The sequence below is a fragment of the Otolemur garnettii genome, unplaced genomic scaffold (assembly GCF_000181295.1).
Source record: "Otolemur garnettii isolate 467f Iridium unplaced genomic scaffold, OtoGar3 scaffold00288, whole genome shotgun sequence".
Classification (NCBI taxonomy): domain Eukaryota; kingdom Metazoa; phylum Chordata; class Mammalia; order Primates; family Galagidae; genus Otolemur; species Otolemur garnettii.
In genome coordinates, this window is record NW_003852683.1 from 89,371 (window position 1) to 102,177 (window position 12,807).

A 12,807-nucleotide genomic window follows, 5' to 3' on the forward strand; every position below is an offset into this window, starting at 1 on the left:
CAAACTCTTGGGCTCAAACAATCCTTCTGTCTCACCCTCCTGAGTATCTGGACTATAGGAGCACTCTACTTTTAGTAGAGATGAGTCTCACTCTCGCTCTGGTCTGGAACTTCTGAGCTCAGGTAATCCACCTGCCTTGGCCTCCTAGAGTGCTAGGATTACAAGTATGAGTCACCAGACCTGGTTTACCTAATATTTTCTTTTACATGTATTTGTTTAATACCTATTTCTCCCACCCAGCTTGCAACTCCATAAGGACAGGGACTTTGTATAGTAGTAAATCCCTGTATCCCTGGTGCCTACAAGAGAACCTGGGGCATACTACGTGTTCAATAAATGTTTGAATTTAATGATTGGAGGTAAAATTAATCATTCTCATTAACTTCCTTTGAGCAACAGGCTTGTGGGGGAAAAACTTCCATCTGGCACTCTATATGCCAGAAGCCATATGCTCACAATCACATGTAATCCTCACAACAGCGCTTTGAAGGAGGGATCCAGTCACTCATTTCTTTTTCTTTCTTTTTTTTTTTTTTTGTTGCAGTTTTTGGCTGGGGCTAGGTTTGAACCTGCCACCTCTGGCATATGGGGCTGGTGCCCTACTCCTTTGAGCCACAGGTGCTGCCCAGTCACCCATTTCATTATCGGTTCATCCGTGAATCCATTCAGCAAATATTTATTGAGCACCCACTGTGTACCAGACACCATCCTGAACACTAAGGATATACAAGGAAGAAAATAAATGTAACCTGAGTCCTCATGGAGCTCAAAAATCTATTGGGTAATGATTCTCCTTTTGCAGATGAAGAAAAAGACTTATCCTGGGAACAAGGGAAGAGCTATGGTTTGAGCAAGTGTGTTTCTATGGCATCACGCTATCTTATTTGAAGTATGGGTCAGACAGGTGGGACCTGAATCCTGGCTTTGCCACTTCCTGCAGAAGCCCATTGCCCCTCTGTGACACAGGGTGAGGGGCTGCCTGGATTCTGCAACCCCAAAGGGACAGGTTCAATGGAGGTCCAGAATAAGAAGAGAGCTGGGTGGGGGCCCTAGACTGATGGATCTTGGGGGAGAAAGGGCTTGGGGTTGACTTGGGCTTGAGGGATGAAGGGACCAGGGCCCAAGTTTCCTGGGTCCGAGAGAGAGATGTCTAGGAGTTTTCCTGGGCCTCTGAGGAGTCTATATACTACATATCACAAGTCCATTAAGAAGACTATATAAAATCCTATATGACAAAAGATCTTGTAGAATGGTGCTCCTTACCATAAAAAGGGGTATCTTCAGGATGAGGCCTGTGGCTCAAAGGAGTAGGGTGCTGGCCCCATATGCTGGAGGTGGTGGGTTCAAACCCAGCCCCAGCCAAAAAGAAAGGGTGTCTTTAAGTTCTGCTTAATAATCTGCTAGTTTGCTCTCTCTCTCACCTCTCCTGTTTATAGTTTGGCCTCATGGCTTCCAACATGTGCACCCTGTGAATCTCAACATCATAATCTTTCCCTTCAATGTCTCCTCCTGGGGGACCAAGCTTTGCCAATGGCTTGGGGTCCACTGGGTCAACCAGCTCCTCCTTTCCCTCCCGGTAGTGGTTAAGCCCAATACCTTGGGGACTGGTAATAGTGCCCCAGCCTGAGATGGTGCACGTCTGGCCAACTTGGGCACAGTGATCTGTCAAGCTGATGGGCTTCACTTTGGCCCCCAGTGATGCCCGGCCACGTAGTTGAAGGAGCATTAGGTCATGGTTGTGGTTCTCACTGTTGCTGCTGTTGTAGCAGGGGTGTGGGATGGACTTAAGCACAGCCATTTCTTGCTCTGGCCCATCCTTACTTCTGAGGCTGTGGTCTCCCAGGCGCACCGTATATTTCCTGTAATGTGGGTGAGTGAGACAATTTGGGACCCAGACAGGAGTCCAGGCCCCCAGCCTCCTCCTCCCTCAGATCCAGGAGTCCAGTCCTTAGTGCTCTCCTTTCAGAATAGAAACCCTAGTCCCCTCTTTCCTCTAGTCCCAACCGACCTCTGGCCCCAGCCATCCACTCACGGTTTTTTACAGTGAGCAGCTGTGAGGACCCAGTTGGCACCTACAAGGACACCTCCGCAGAGCAGTTGGTTTCCTTGAAACAAGGCTGCCTGCCAAGGCTGCGAATGGGGTTGGCACTCCTGACCCTCCAGCACCTTGGAATCCTGTGCTCTGGAGTGTCCTGCAGCAGGAGGGAGAGCATTGGATTGCCACCCTCCAGGGCAGTGCCAGGGCCAGGAAAACAACTATGGATTCAAATGGACACAGCACATGTTCTCTGCATGCACTTCATGCAGGAAACCCTGGCATACACACGCTGCCACATGGATACACGCACATGCTCTTTTAAGTCATGAGTCATCATACACGAGTCACACATCCCAGCACGCTTCCATATTGCTTCTGCACGGGCATATGTGCCCACTGCTCCCCCAACACAAGCAGCCCCCATAGACTTTGCGTACTCGGACAATCTGCAGCACAACCGAACCTACTCCTGCCTGCTGCCACCTCTTCCTTGCTGCCACCCACCCTCAGGCAAGCTCACCCAGGCACCCCCATCATATCACACTCTTCATATCCCCCCTTAGGCCACACCACAGGCACCCACAGAAATTCCCCCCCCCGCCCCACTCCACCCTTCCCGAGCCTCCCAGCACCACAGCTGCCTTTCGACCCATTCCCCCCCTCCCCCAGGCTTCCTCCACCCCCTCACCTGCCCAGTCTTCCCAAAGCAAGAACAGAAACATCCAGGTCATCACTGAGCCAGGTGGGGGGCGTCGCATGGTGAGATCTGGGAGAGGGAGAGGATGGGGCTGAGAGGCAGGAAGGAGCGTTGCAGATTTTGCGATGTGGGTGGGAACAGAGAGTATCCCAAGAGAGTATCCCTACTCTGGGTTCTGCAGGAGGAAGGAGCTGGGGGCCCAAATTCTTGAGTCTGAGGATGAAGAGGACAGGGACTCCAGATTCCTGAACCTAAAGAGGGGGACCAGATCCCTACATTCCAAGGGAGAAGAAAGTTGGGGCGCTGGACTTCTGGCTCAGAGGGTCAGGGAGTTGGGAGCTGGGACCCCTAAGTCTTGGGCAGGAGGAAGCTGGGTCCAGGTTGCTGTGTCTTGAGGAAGAATGGGTTTTGGAGGTGGGTTCTGGAACCCCAGGGAAGGAGGGGTCCCTGGGCCTGATGCCTGTATCTAAGTACCTCTGCACCTCACCTTCGAAAATCCAGGGGGCAGGGTCATCTAGTGATTCTGACCGGTGGAAGAGGCCCCAGTATTTCAGTTCTCTCTGCCTGGTACACAATTCTGGAGCCTTTTAACAAGAAATGCCCGCCTCCTGCCCCTCCTCCTGAGCCAGCGCCAGGAGCATTAGAGAACTGGAAGCCTGGGTGTGAGTGAGGAGGGCTGGAAGGGCTGAACCTGAAATCTTGGGGGAGGAGGGGCTGGAATCTCAGACTCCTGAAGTGACAGAGGGGAGTGGCTCAGTGTGTGCTGTGACTCCAGGGTCTGAGACTGAAAGATCTGGGGGCCCGACCCCCAGGTCTAAGGGAGGAGGGGCTGGGGACCCAGGGTCCTGGGTCTGAGGGAGGGGGCTGGGGGCTCGGACCCCTGGGTCTGGGGGATTATGGACTGGGGTTGGGACCCCTGCGTCTGAGGTAGGAGGGGCTGGAAGCCTAGACCCCCGGGTCTGAGAGTGGAGGTGCTTGGAGCTGATATTGGTGGGACTGAGGGAGGGTAAGCCCCTCCTTCCAAAGTCCCTGGAGCCTGATTTTTGTGGGAGATTTTTGCCGGAGGAGGGAACTGTTGCCAGTAACCGGGAAGGGAAGACAGGCGGGTCTTTTTGATTCCTACACCTGAGGGTGGATTGAACCGCGCCCGCTGCCCCCTGTGAGGTCGGGGATCTGGGAAGGCTGGTTTGGGAGGCGCCGTGACCTGGTTCCCCTTCCCCTGGAGGTGACGAGACCAGCCCAACAGAACCCAGGAGCCTCGCTGCAACAGGGCTGATGGAGAGAGACTTCAGGCCGGAGAAGTGCCATGCGGTGGAGGTCCCTCTTCTGCCCTTCGCAGCCCACCAGTTGCCCTCCTCTCATCTCACAGCACAGGGAGAAGGAAGCACAGGCGCAGCTCCCCGCGTTTATTGTAAAATCATCCATTGGCGCCAACGGGATCGAGACCCTCCCCCAACTTCTCCCCGTCGCGTCCCTGCCGGGATTCAAACACACGACACGTCCAGCGAGGTGCCACGCGTGTAGTAATCCGCACTGCATGAATTGCATGTGGGCGGAGCTACTGCGATCTTGACACCAAAGGAGCGGGGCCTCTGGTAGAGGGGCGGGACAGAGTCCAGAGGGGAAGTCCCATTGGGTAAAGTTCCGAGGGGCGGAGCCACAGGGTGCTCTGTTCCGGGAGGGTGATGCTTGTTCTTGGTGACATAGAGTCCGGATCACCAGGGTCGGAGGCCTAGCCTTGTACTGCTTGAGGGGGCGAGACTACGTCGCCTGTATCGCGGTTGACTTTGCGTGTCCGGGGGAGGAGCCTGAGAGGGCGCAGACTCAGGTTCAGAGAGCATCTGGAGAGCAGCTGGAGATCAAGGGCGGGGGCCATGAAGGCTGGAGCCTGGCCGTAAGCCCCTACTCCTACCCTGTTCCCACCCTCCTCTTTTGGCCGTCGGAGGCGTGAGGGCTCAGTTGTCCTGCATGGTTTTTCGGATCCAGTCCCGGTAGTAACACACATTGGTATAGACCGTGGGGCGCCTAGGTTTGGAGCAGGGTTCTGCACCTCCAGACACCACGCCCGCCAGGGTTCCATCGCAGACAAGGGGGCCCCCAGAGTCACCCTGTGCACGGAGAAGAGTAGAGGAACTGTTGGATATGTCTGTTTGTGACAATTACACAGGCCATCCTCCTCCCCAGCACCCAGGAATCCATGTCTGCAGCCTCTCCTCCCTCAGACCCAAGAGTGAAAGCTCAGAGACTCCCATCTCCTCTCAGGACCTTGCCCCTTCCTCCCCCAAGACTCAGAGTCCAGGCCCTCACCCCCTACTCTTTTACACGTAAGAGTCCGGTCCTGGTCCCATTCCCTCCCAGGAACTAGATGTCCCATTCCTATCCTCCCTTTGACCCAGTAAAATTGGGGCTCCAGCTCGCTCCTCCCTAAGACTCAGGACACTCAGCAGGAGGGCCTCACTACTCCCCAGAGTAGTGTCTCACCTGGCAGGAGCCTCGGCCCCCCTCCCACAGGCCTGCACAAAGCATGCTGTCTGAGATGTGGCCTGGATATGCCATGTGACAAAGTGTGGTCTCCAGGATACTGATGTTGGCACACTGCAGTGTGACTGGATAGCTCACTGTTGAAGAAAGAGATCCACAGAGGTTTGGCAACTGTATCACTGAACTCCGCCTCCCTGAGCCCTCCCTCCACCCTTTCCAAGGCTAGACCCAGGGAGTGACACCATGGGACTCTCAGAGACAAGAGACAGTGACAAGGAGACAGAATCACAGAATCACAGACAGACAGTAACAAGGAGACAGAATCCTCTGTTCCCAGAGGAACAGATAGAAACGAGGAGGGGAAAGGTTCAAAAGAGAGAGAAAGAGAAACAGAGAGATGCAGAGAGTGGAGACAAGGCAAGATATATGTATAATATAACTCAAGAAGAGAAAGACAGACACCATAGAGGGAGATAGTGACTTCTTAAGGGGAAACAAATTCTCGAAAGAGGTAATTATACATATAGGGAGAAAAAGGCCCATAGGCACAGAGGTTGGGAAAGGCAGTGAGATAAAGGGGAAGAGACACTTACAGGAAGGTGATCGATCACTGATAGATACAGACAGAGATAGATACAGCATAGCCAATAAAGATCCATATGGACGTCCAGCCAGAGCAAGACCTTGTCTCTAAAAATAGCCGGGCCTTGTGGTGGGCACCTCTAGTTCCAGCAACTTGGGAGGCTGAGGCAAGAGGATTGCTTGAACCCAAGAGTTTGAGGTTGCTGTGAGCTATGACAGCATAGCACTCTACCAGGAGGACAGAGTGAAACTCTGTCTCAAAAAAAAAAAAAAAAAGATACTATGGATGTGATACACATAAGTCTGCATGAGATATGGGTGCAAACAGATGGATCAGGGGACTTGATAAGTAAATAGAAGTGGATAGTAGGACTGGGGAGGGAGACACCAGCCAGTGGAGTCACCTGGAAAGGACCAGAGAACTCACCTAGTCTCATCTAGTAGCAGCCTCTACTGGCCTTGTCCAGTGGCTGCTATTTTGGGAATGTAGGTGAGTTCTTTGAATTTTTCAAGTGAACTTAGAAACCTGGCTTTTTGTAAAACCTCCCAGGTTTTAGCCACTGGCAGCAACAAATCAGACTTTTTTCAAGATACCTTGAAAACTAATTTGGGTAATGGGTCACTGATTTGTGACTCCTGAGAGACATATTTAGATTCTAAGATGCATGTGTAATATTTTCACATTTAAACATCTCTGAAATCAGGATGTGTCTTCCAGTATACTGAGTCATAACTTCAGGGGGACTTTTTCCCCTTCATTCTTGGTGGCTCGTGAAATAATTATGCATCTTAAAATTTCTAGCATCTTAGATTAGATGAAATACGTTGATTGGTAGAGAGAAAGAGACAGACAGTAGGGAGAGGAGGAACCAGACCCTTGGTATGAGTGCCATAGGCAAGTTGTACCCTTGGGGCTGGACACGGCCCCCCATCCTGAGATGAGGCACTGTGTGCCTGGAGAGACACAGGTCTGGCTGAAGTTAAGGGGCTGCACAGCGGGACTCAGATGTGCCTTCCTGGGCAGACGGATTAGCATGATGTCATCATTGTGGTCTTTGGCGCTGAGGTCAGTGTTGAACCCAGGGTGGGGGAAGAAGTCTGTGACCCGGAACAGCTGCTCTGGACCTTCCCATTTCCAGAGGTGATGCTCTCCCAGGCGCACCCACAGATATCTGCTGGGACATGCTGCAGAGGTCAAGTTGTGGGAAGGCATGGGTCTTCTCAGCCTCGGGTCTCCTTTTCTATCCATCAGGGTGCTGTGTGACCCTCCATAAGCCATATACCCTCTCTAGGCCTTTATCATCTATGTCTGACCCGAGTATTGAATGATTTTAAGCAAGGCATATACCTTCTTTGGGTCCCCTTTCCCTACTCTGACTTTTGTCTGCCTCTGCCATTGTAGCCTTCCCTCAAAAGCTTGCACCCCCTTTTAGCCCTTGCTGAGTGAGCCACCTTCCTCCCTACATTACCTGGACCCTTGGTGGTGACCTGGGTCCTCTGGAACGGTGTGGGCACTTGGGAGCTCCACCTACCACACAATAACAGCCCCACCCCTTGTCCCCACAGGTCTGGTGGCTTCTGTGGGAGTGGCTGTGTGTCTATTTGGGGTGTGTGCATGGAGAGGGGATGAAATATGGAAAATCCCCAAACTGGGGGTCATTTATGGCTTCAAGCTTTTTCTACCTGTCCTACATATCATTCTTCCTGCGGTCTTGCCTTAAGCCCTCTCAATGCAGTCCTAGCCCCTTTGTTCTGCTCCTGGTCCGTGCCTAAGACAGGACCTCTGACCTGTGATCTTAGGCAGCAGGCTAATAACTGAGAATTCAAGGTTTGGAGAATATGAGGTGTTTTCTTGGTTCTGGGTTTGGGAAGGTAGCCCCTGTCCCTGCCTCTGATTCTGTTCTAACTCTGGGTCTCTGCATCCCTCCTACTTTGTATTGGTGCTAAAATCTAAACATTGTTCCCCCAGCCTGACATACAGTCCTGAGTTAAATGAGTTCCCATCATGGAGTGATGCGTGATGGAAATTCTCACAAAACATCTCATACCAGCATCTCTGTACTTTACCCCAGAGAGCAGAATATTAGGACTGTGTGATAATCACTTTCTTGAGGTAGATTCTAGTATACTGTCATAATGCTGAGAGTCCAAGAGTCTAGAATTTTTAACACCCTATTATCTATGATTCTAGAATTCCATGAAGCTCAAGTTCTAGGAGACTTTTATGAATTCAGGACTCTAACACTCTAGATTTCTCAGGGTCAAAACCCCCCAGGATTTTAAAATTATTTCAGTTAAATCTAAGACTTAAAGCACCTTATTCTAGAATTCTAAAAATCTACAGTTTTAGAAATTTGAGAGTCTGGGATTCAAATAGTTTTAGTTTAAGATCCTAAAATTCTCTGAATCAAAGTATTCTAGGATACTGTGAGTTCAATAGTTCAATAGTTCAATGACTGTGATTTTCAGTCATTTCATGAGTGAAAACCCTGAACCTAAGATTCTAGGATTGCATTAGGCAATTCTCGAGTACTTGAATTGTGATTGGTCCAAATTGAGCTGTGCTCTCTATATAAAATACATGCCAGATTTCAAAGGCTTAGCACTAAAAAAAAGTAAACTACATAGTGAATGATTATTTAAAAATTGATTACATATTGCATGTTAAAATAATAATATTTAGGGTATGTCAATTAAATCTACAAAGGTTGCCCAAAAATGTATGCACATTTTAAGAAAGGAAAAAAAAAACTATGTTAAATTTGTAATATTCAAGTCACCTTCGACTTCTACAATTATAAGACTTGCAATATAAAAAGGCACCGAACATTATTGGTATGTATTGAATATTACAATTTTAATACAGTTTTTTCCTTTCTTAAAATACATTTTTTGGCACCCTCTGTATTATTGAAATTGATTTGATCTGTTTCTTCTTCTTTTTTTTAAATGTTTCTGCTAGAAAATATAAATGTCCACATATCGCTGGTTTATGAGTGTATTGGGAAGTGCTGATCTAACTTGCTAAGATTCTAATAGTCTAAATCTATGATGTTAGAATTTACTAAAGCTACTGGAAAATTTATGGATTCGAGATTTTTAGGATTCTAGATTCCGGATTTTTCTAGATTAATCTAGGACTCTAAGAGTCCAAGTTTCAAGTCTTAGAGCCAGATATTTTTGGACCCTAGAATTCTAAGATGTGGGAAACTACCCTTTAAAATTCTAAGCATGAAACTTTAGGTATCAGAACTCGGGGCTCTACACTTCTTGCCTACAGCCACCATCACCCTCTCGATCCCTAATCTGCCCCTCCCCAGCTTGGTGGTCAGGACCAGTCACTCACCGCTTTTGGCAGTGGGCAGCTGTGAGCAGCCAGCGGTCACTGATGAGGGTTGCCCCGCAGAAGAGCCGGGTGAGGTGGAAGAGGCCAGCCTGCCAAGGCTGCGAGTTGGGAAGACATTCTTGGGCCCCGATGGTGCGGGTGTCTGCCCAGCAGTGCCCTGGGGTGGGGTGAGAGGCAACTGGGTGAGCAAGGAGCAGGCTGGGAGGGCCCCGAGAGGGTGTTCAGCAGCCTAGAGGGTTGGGTGAGGGGGGGAGTACAAGAAGAAGAGACAAAAAGGGTGGCCTGGCCAGAGGAGCTAGGGAAGGGCAGTGGGATGGATGGCAGGAGCCTCACCTGCCAGGAGAGAGAGCAACGCACAGATGAATCCCAACTTCATGATGTCTGGGCACTCCAGGCCTCCTGTGTGTGCCTGATGCTGGGTGCTTCTTTATGGTAAGCTATGCCATCTCCTTCCTCCTCCCTGGGGCCGCCCCCCCATGATTAATCAAGGTTGAGAAATGTCCTCCGAGGAAGGGGAAGCCTTGGGGCTGTGACAGGGGCCTTGGAAGGGGACGTGGGGACAGGGGAACCCCCTGTCTGGATCAGCTGGCAGCTTGATGAGCCAGAGCTTGGCTCAGCGAAAGTGGGATGCTGGGATGTGGAGAGGTGGTGGGCGCCACCTCTGGAATCTCCAGAGTGGGGGGCCCACATTCTTCATGATGAGCTCCTGGATACCAGAATCTTTTGTGTCCTGGAGAAGAAGGAATATCCTGAAGGCCTAAGGTCCTAGGGGTGGAAGCAAGTTTGTTTTGGGTAATGTATGCTGGGACCAATTCCCTGGGCAGGCATGCAAGGGGATTGCCCATAAAGCAGGCTAGGGGAATGGGAAAGAATCTGGACTCGGACACAGTATGGTGTGAGACAGAGAAAGAGAGAAAGAAGAGCGAGGAGGACTCACTCAGGAGGAGGAAGGAACAGGAGCAAGCTTGAGAGAACCCCAGATGGAGAGAGGCAGAGATCTGTGCAGCTTTTGCACAGGTCTGCACAGCTTGAAGCACCTCCCTTGGCTCAGGGATCTGGGCCTCTTCCCACAAGGACAGAGGCCTCTCCTAGAACGTTGAGAAATCTGGTCCCATCTGGACTAACCCACTCTTGTCAAAACCTGCCTCCACAGCCCCACCATCCTAAGGACCCAGGTGCCCAACCTACCTGGAACCAAGTACCCTGCCCTCTTTCTCACTACCTCCTGATCTTTGCCAAATTCTTTTTTTTCCTTTTCCTTGTTGTTATGGTTGCTTTTTTTTTTTTTTTTTTTTTTGCCGGGGCTGGGTTTGAACTCACCACCCTCGGTATATGGGACCAGCGCCCTACTCACTGAGCCATAGGCACCGCCCATCTTTGCCAAATTCTAAGAACACTTGCTATGTTTTTCTCTACCCTCCCCCCAACATCATCTTTCCATCACCCTTTCCTTCCTGCCTCTCTCTCCATGACTCCTTCTCACCACATGGTCAGCCTCCAGAGGGGCAGGGCCCGGATCTGACTCATGTCTGTGTCCCCAACGTCACCCAGTTCTGGGCTGGGCTCACAGGAGTCCTCAGGAGATGTTCATTGAATGAGTGAATGTCTTTCTCCATATCTTTCTTTTCCTGGTGAACTCCTACTCATCTTGCAAGACTGAACTTCAGTGCTGCCTCCTTCAGGAAGCATTCTCTGATTTCTCCAGGCAGAATCAATCTTTGCCTCCCCCTTGGCACTCACACCTCCTTCCACTTCCTGGGCTTGGCTCCCCTTTGAATACTCTCTCTCTGCAGTTTTGTGATTTGGAACATGGAGTCTGGAACTGAACCATCTGTGTCCGCATGTGGGAACAGGCTAGAAAATTTATACAGGATAAAAAGGGAAGAAGTGTTTGTAAGGGGTTCAAATGGCATGAGCCTAGCTCTTTATTTTGAAAGTTAAATATAGCTACAGGAAATAGTTCATGTTTAATTGGTTTTGAATAAGTTAAAATTAGGAAGTAGTCACTTTGGCTGGAGAGAAAGATTAGTAGTCTAGATTGAAGATAACATTTTCTTTCCCTTACAATAGATGTCCTTTTAAAAAAGTTAGTTTTAGCCTAGACCTTTTAGCCACCTCTTTATACATTATTCCCTTTGGGTCTTATGTGAGACCATCCATATGTCATGTGTGGGGATATAGTTTCTTTGACTTCTAAATAATTATAATAAATCAGATAATGGCAAATCAAAACCACTCTGAGATATCGCCTAACCCCAGCAAGATTAGCCCACACCACAAAGTCATAAAACACTAGATGCTTGTGTGGATGTGGAGAGAAGGGAACACTTCTACACTGCTGGTGGGATTGCAAACTAATACAGTCCTTTGGAGAGAAGTATGGAAAATCCTCAAAGATCTAAATGTAGACCTTCGATTTGACCCTGTAATCCCATTACTAGGTATCTACCCAGAAGAACATTGATCATTTTACCACAAAGACATTTGCACTAGAATGTTTATTGTGGCTCAATTCATAATTGCCAAGTCGTGGAAGCAACCTAAGTGCCCATCAGCCCATGAATGGATCAACAGACTGCCATGGTATAGGTATACCATGGCATATTATGAACCCATTAAAAGATGGAGACTTTACGTTTTTTACATTTACCTGGATGGAGCTGAAATACATTCTTCTTAGTAAAGTATCACAAGAATGGAAAGATAAATATCCAGTGTACTCCAAACTAATACGAAATCAATGTATAAACAATCACATGTTCCTGAGAACAATAAAGCGCTGTTATAGTCCAGTTCTGGGGTAGAAGGAAATGGGAGAGAGGAGGGAGGGAGGACGTATGGCGGAGGGAGGGAGGGAGGGCACGAGGTGGGATCTCACCTAACGTGCACATTATGAGGGTGTATAACACGCTCCTGAGTGAGGGGCTCTTCTACAGATGGAACTTTGCCCTGGAAGTGAGAACAATGTAACCTAAATATTGTACCCTAATATTAATTTAAATAAAGTTTTAAAAAATGTGTTAACTATGCCTAAGAATAAAGAAATCAGTTCCTTAAAAAAAAAAAAAATCAGATAATGTGTGAGAGCGCATGCCTCCGGTTATTGCCCAGACAATAGCTGAGTGTGACAGCCTTTATCTGTCACACCGACCTCCTATGGTCTAGCCAGGCTCCAAGGATGTCAACATCCACCTATCAGCTCTGGCCATGATTAGGTGTGACTTTGGGCAAATTGCCTGAACCTCTCTTGGTTGCTCTACCTGTTAGGTAGTAACGATACCCAGGGATGTGGGGGGATTACGTGAATTAACACACGCGAAGCACTTACAATAAGTTCTGACACATGGTCTGCACTCAGTAATCCTGTCATCCGCGTCCCCCAGAGCCCTGCTTTGCCTGCATCATGGTACCAGCCACAATCACCTTATTCCTTCTTCAGCAGAAAAGGCCTTGAAACTGGGGATACCCACTGCGTGTTAAGTGTCACATTAACTGCTTTTAAGAACATTTCAAGGCTCAGTGCCTGTGGCTTAAGTGGCTAAGGCACCGCCACATACACCTAAGGTGGCGGGTTTGAATCCGGCCCGGGGCCTGCCAAACAACGATGGCTGCAACCAAAAAATAACCAGGTGTGGCAGGTGCCTGTGGTCCCAGCTACTTAGG

At 49.3% G+C, this 12,807-nt stretch overlaps 2 protein-coding genes across 4 annotated transcripts in view; both read right to left on the minus strand.

Annotated features, from left to right (window-relative positions):
• The window catches only part of KLK8 (kallikrein related peptidase 8), a 5,985-nt gene extending 2,628 nt beyond the window's left edge, over nucleotides 1–3,357 (minus strand). The window contains exons 1-4 of one of the 3 annotated variants that reach the window (XM_012813677.1): nucleotides 3,223–3,357; nucleotides 2,727–2,804; nucleotides 2,033–2,192; nucleotides 1,597–1,859 (exon numbers count right to left, since the gene is read on the minus strand). In XM_012813677.1, the coding sequence (XP_012669131.1) occupies nucleotides 1,597–1,859; nucleotides 2,033–2,192; nucleotides 2,727–2,796 (493 nt within the window). In that variant the 5' untranslated portion in view covers nucleotides 2,797–2,804; nucleotides 3,223–3,357. The remainder of the gene's footprint in view (nucleotides 1–1,596; nucleotides 1,860–2,032; nucleotides 2,193–2,726; nucleotides 2,805–3,222) is intronic. The other 2 variants (XM_012813678.1, XM_012813679.1) reach the window with 2 other exon arrangements.
• A 1,333-nt stretch (nucleotides 3,358–4,690) lies between these two features.
• Nucleotides 4,691–9,520, minus strand: KLK9 (kallikrein related peptidase 9). Its single transcript, XM_012813686.1, has 5 exons — nucleotides 9,478–9,520; nucleotides 9,145–9,301; nucleotides 6,705–6,970; nucleotides 5,217–5,353; nucleotides 4,691–4,843 (listed from the first exon to the last, which is right to left on the minus strand). Exons 1-5 carry the CDS (start codon nucleotides 9,518–9,520, stop codon nucleotides 4,691–4,693), a joined length of 756 nt encoding a protein of 251 aa, XP_012669140.1.
• Between the last annotated feature and the right edge of the window lie 3,287 nt (nucleotides 9,521–12,807).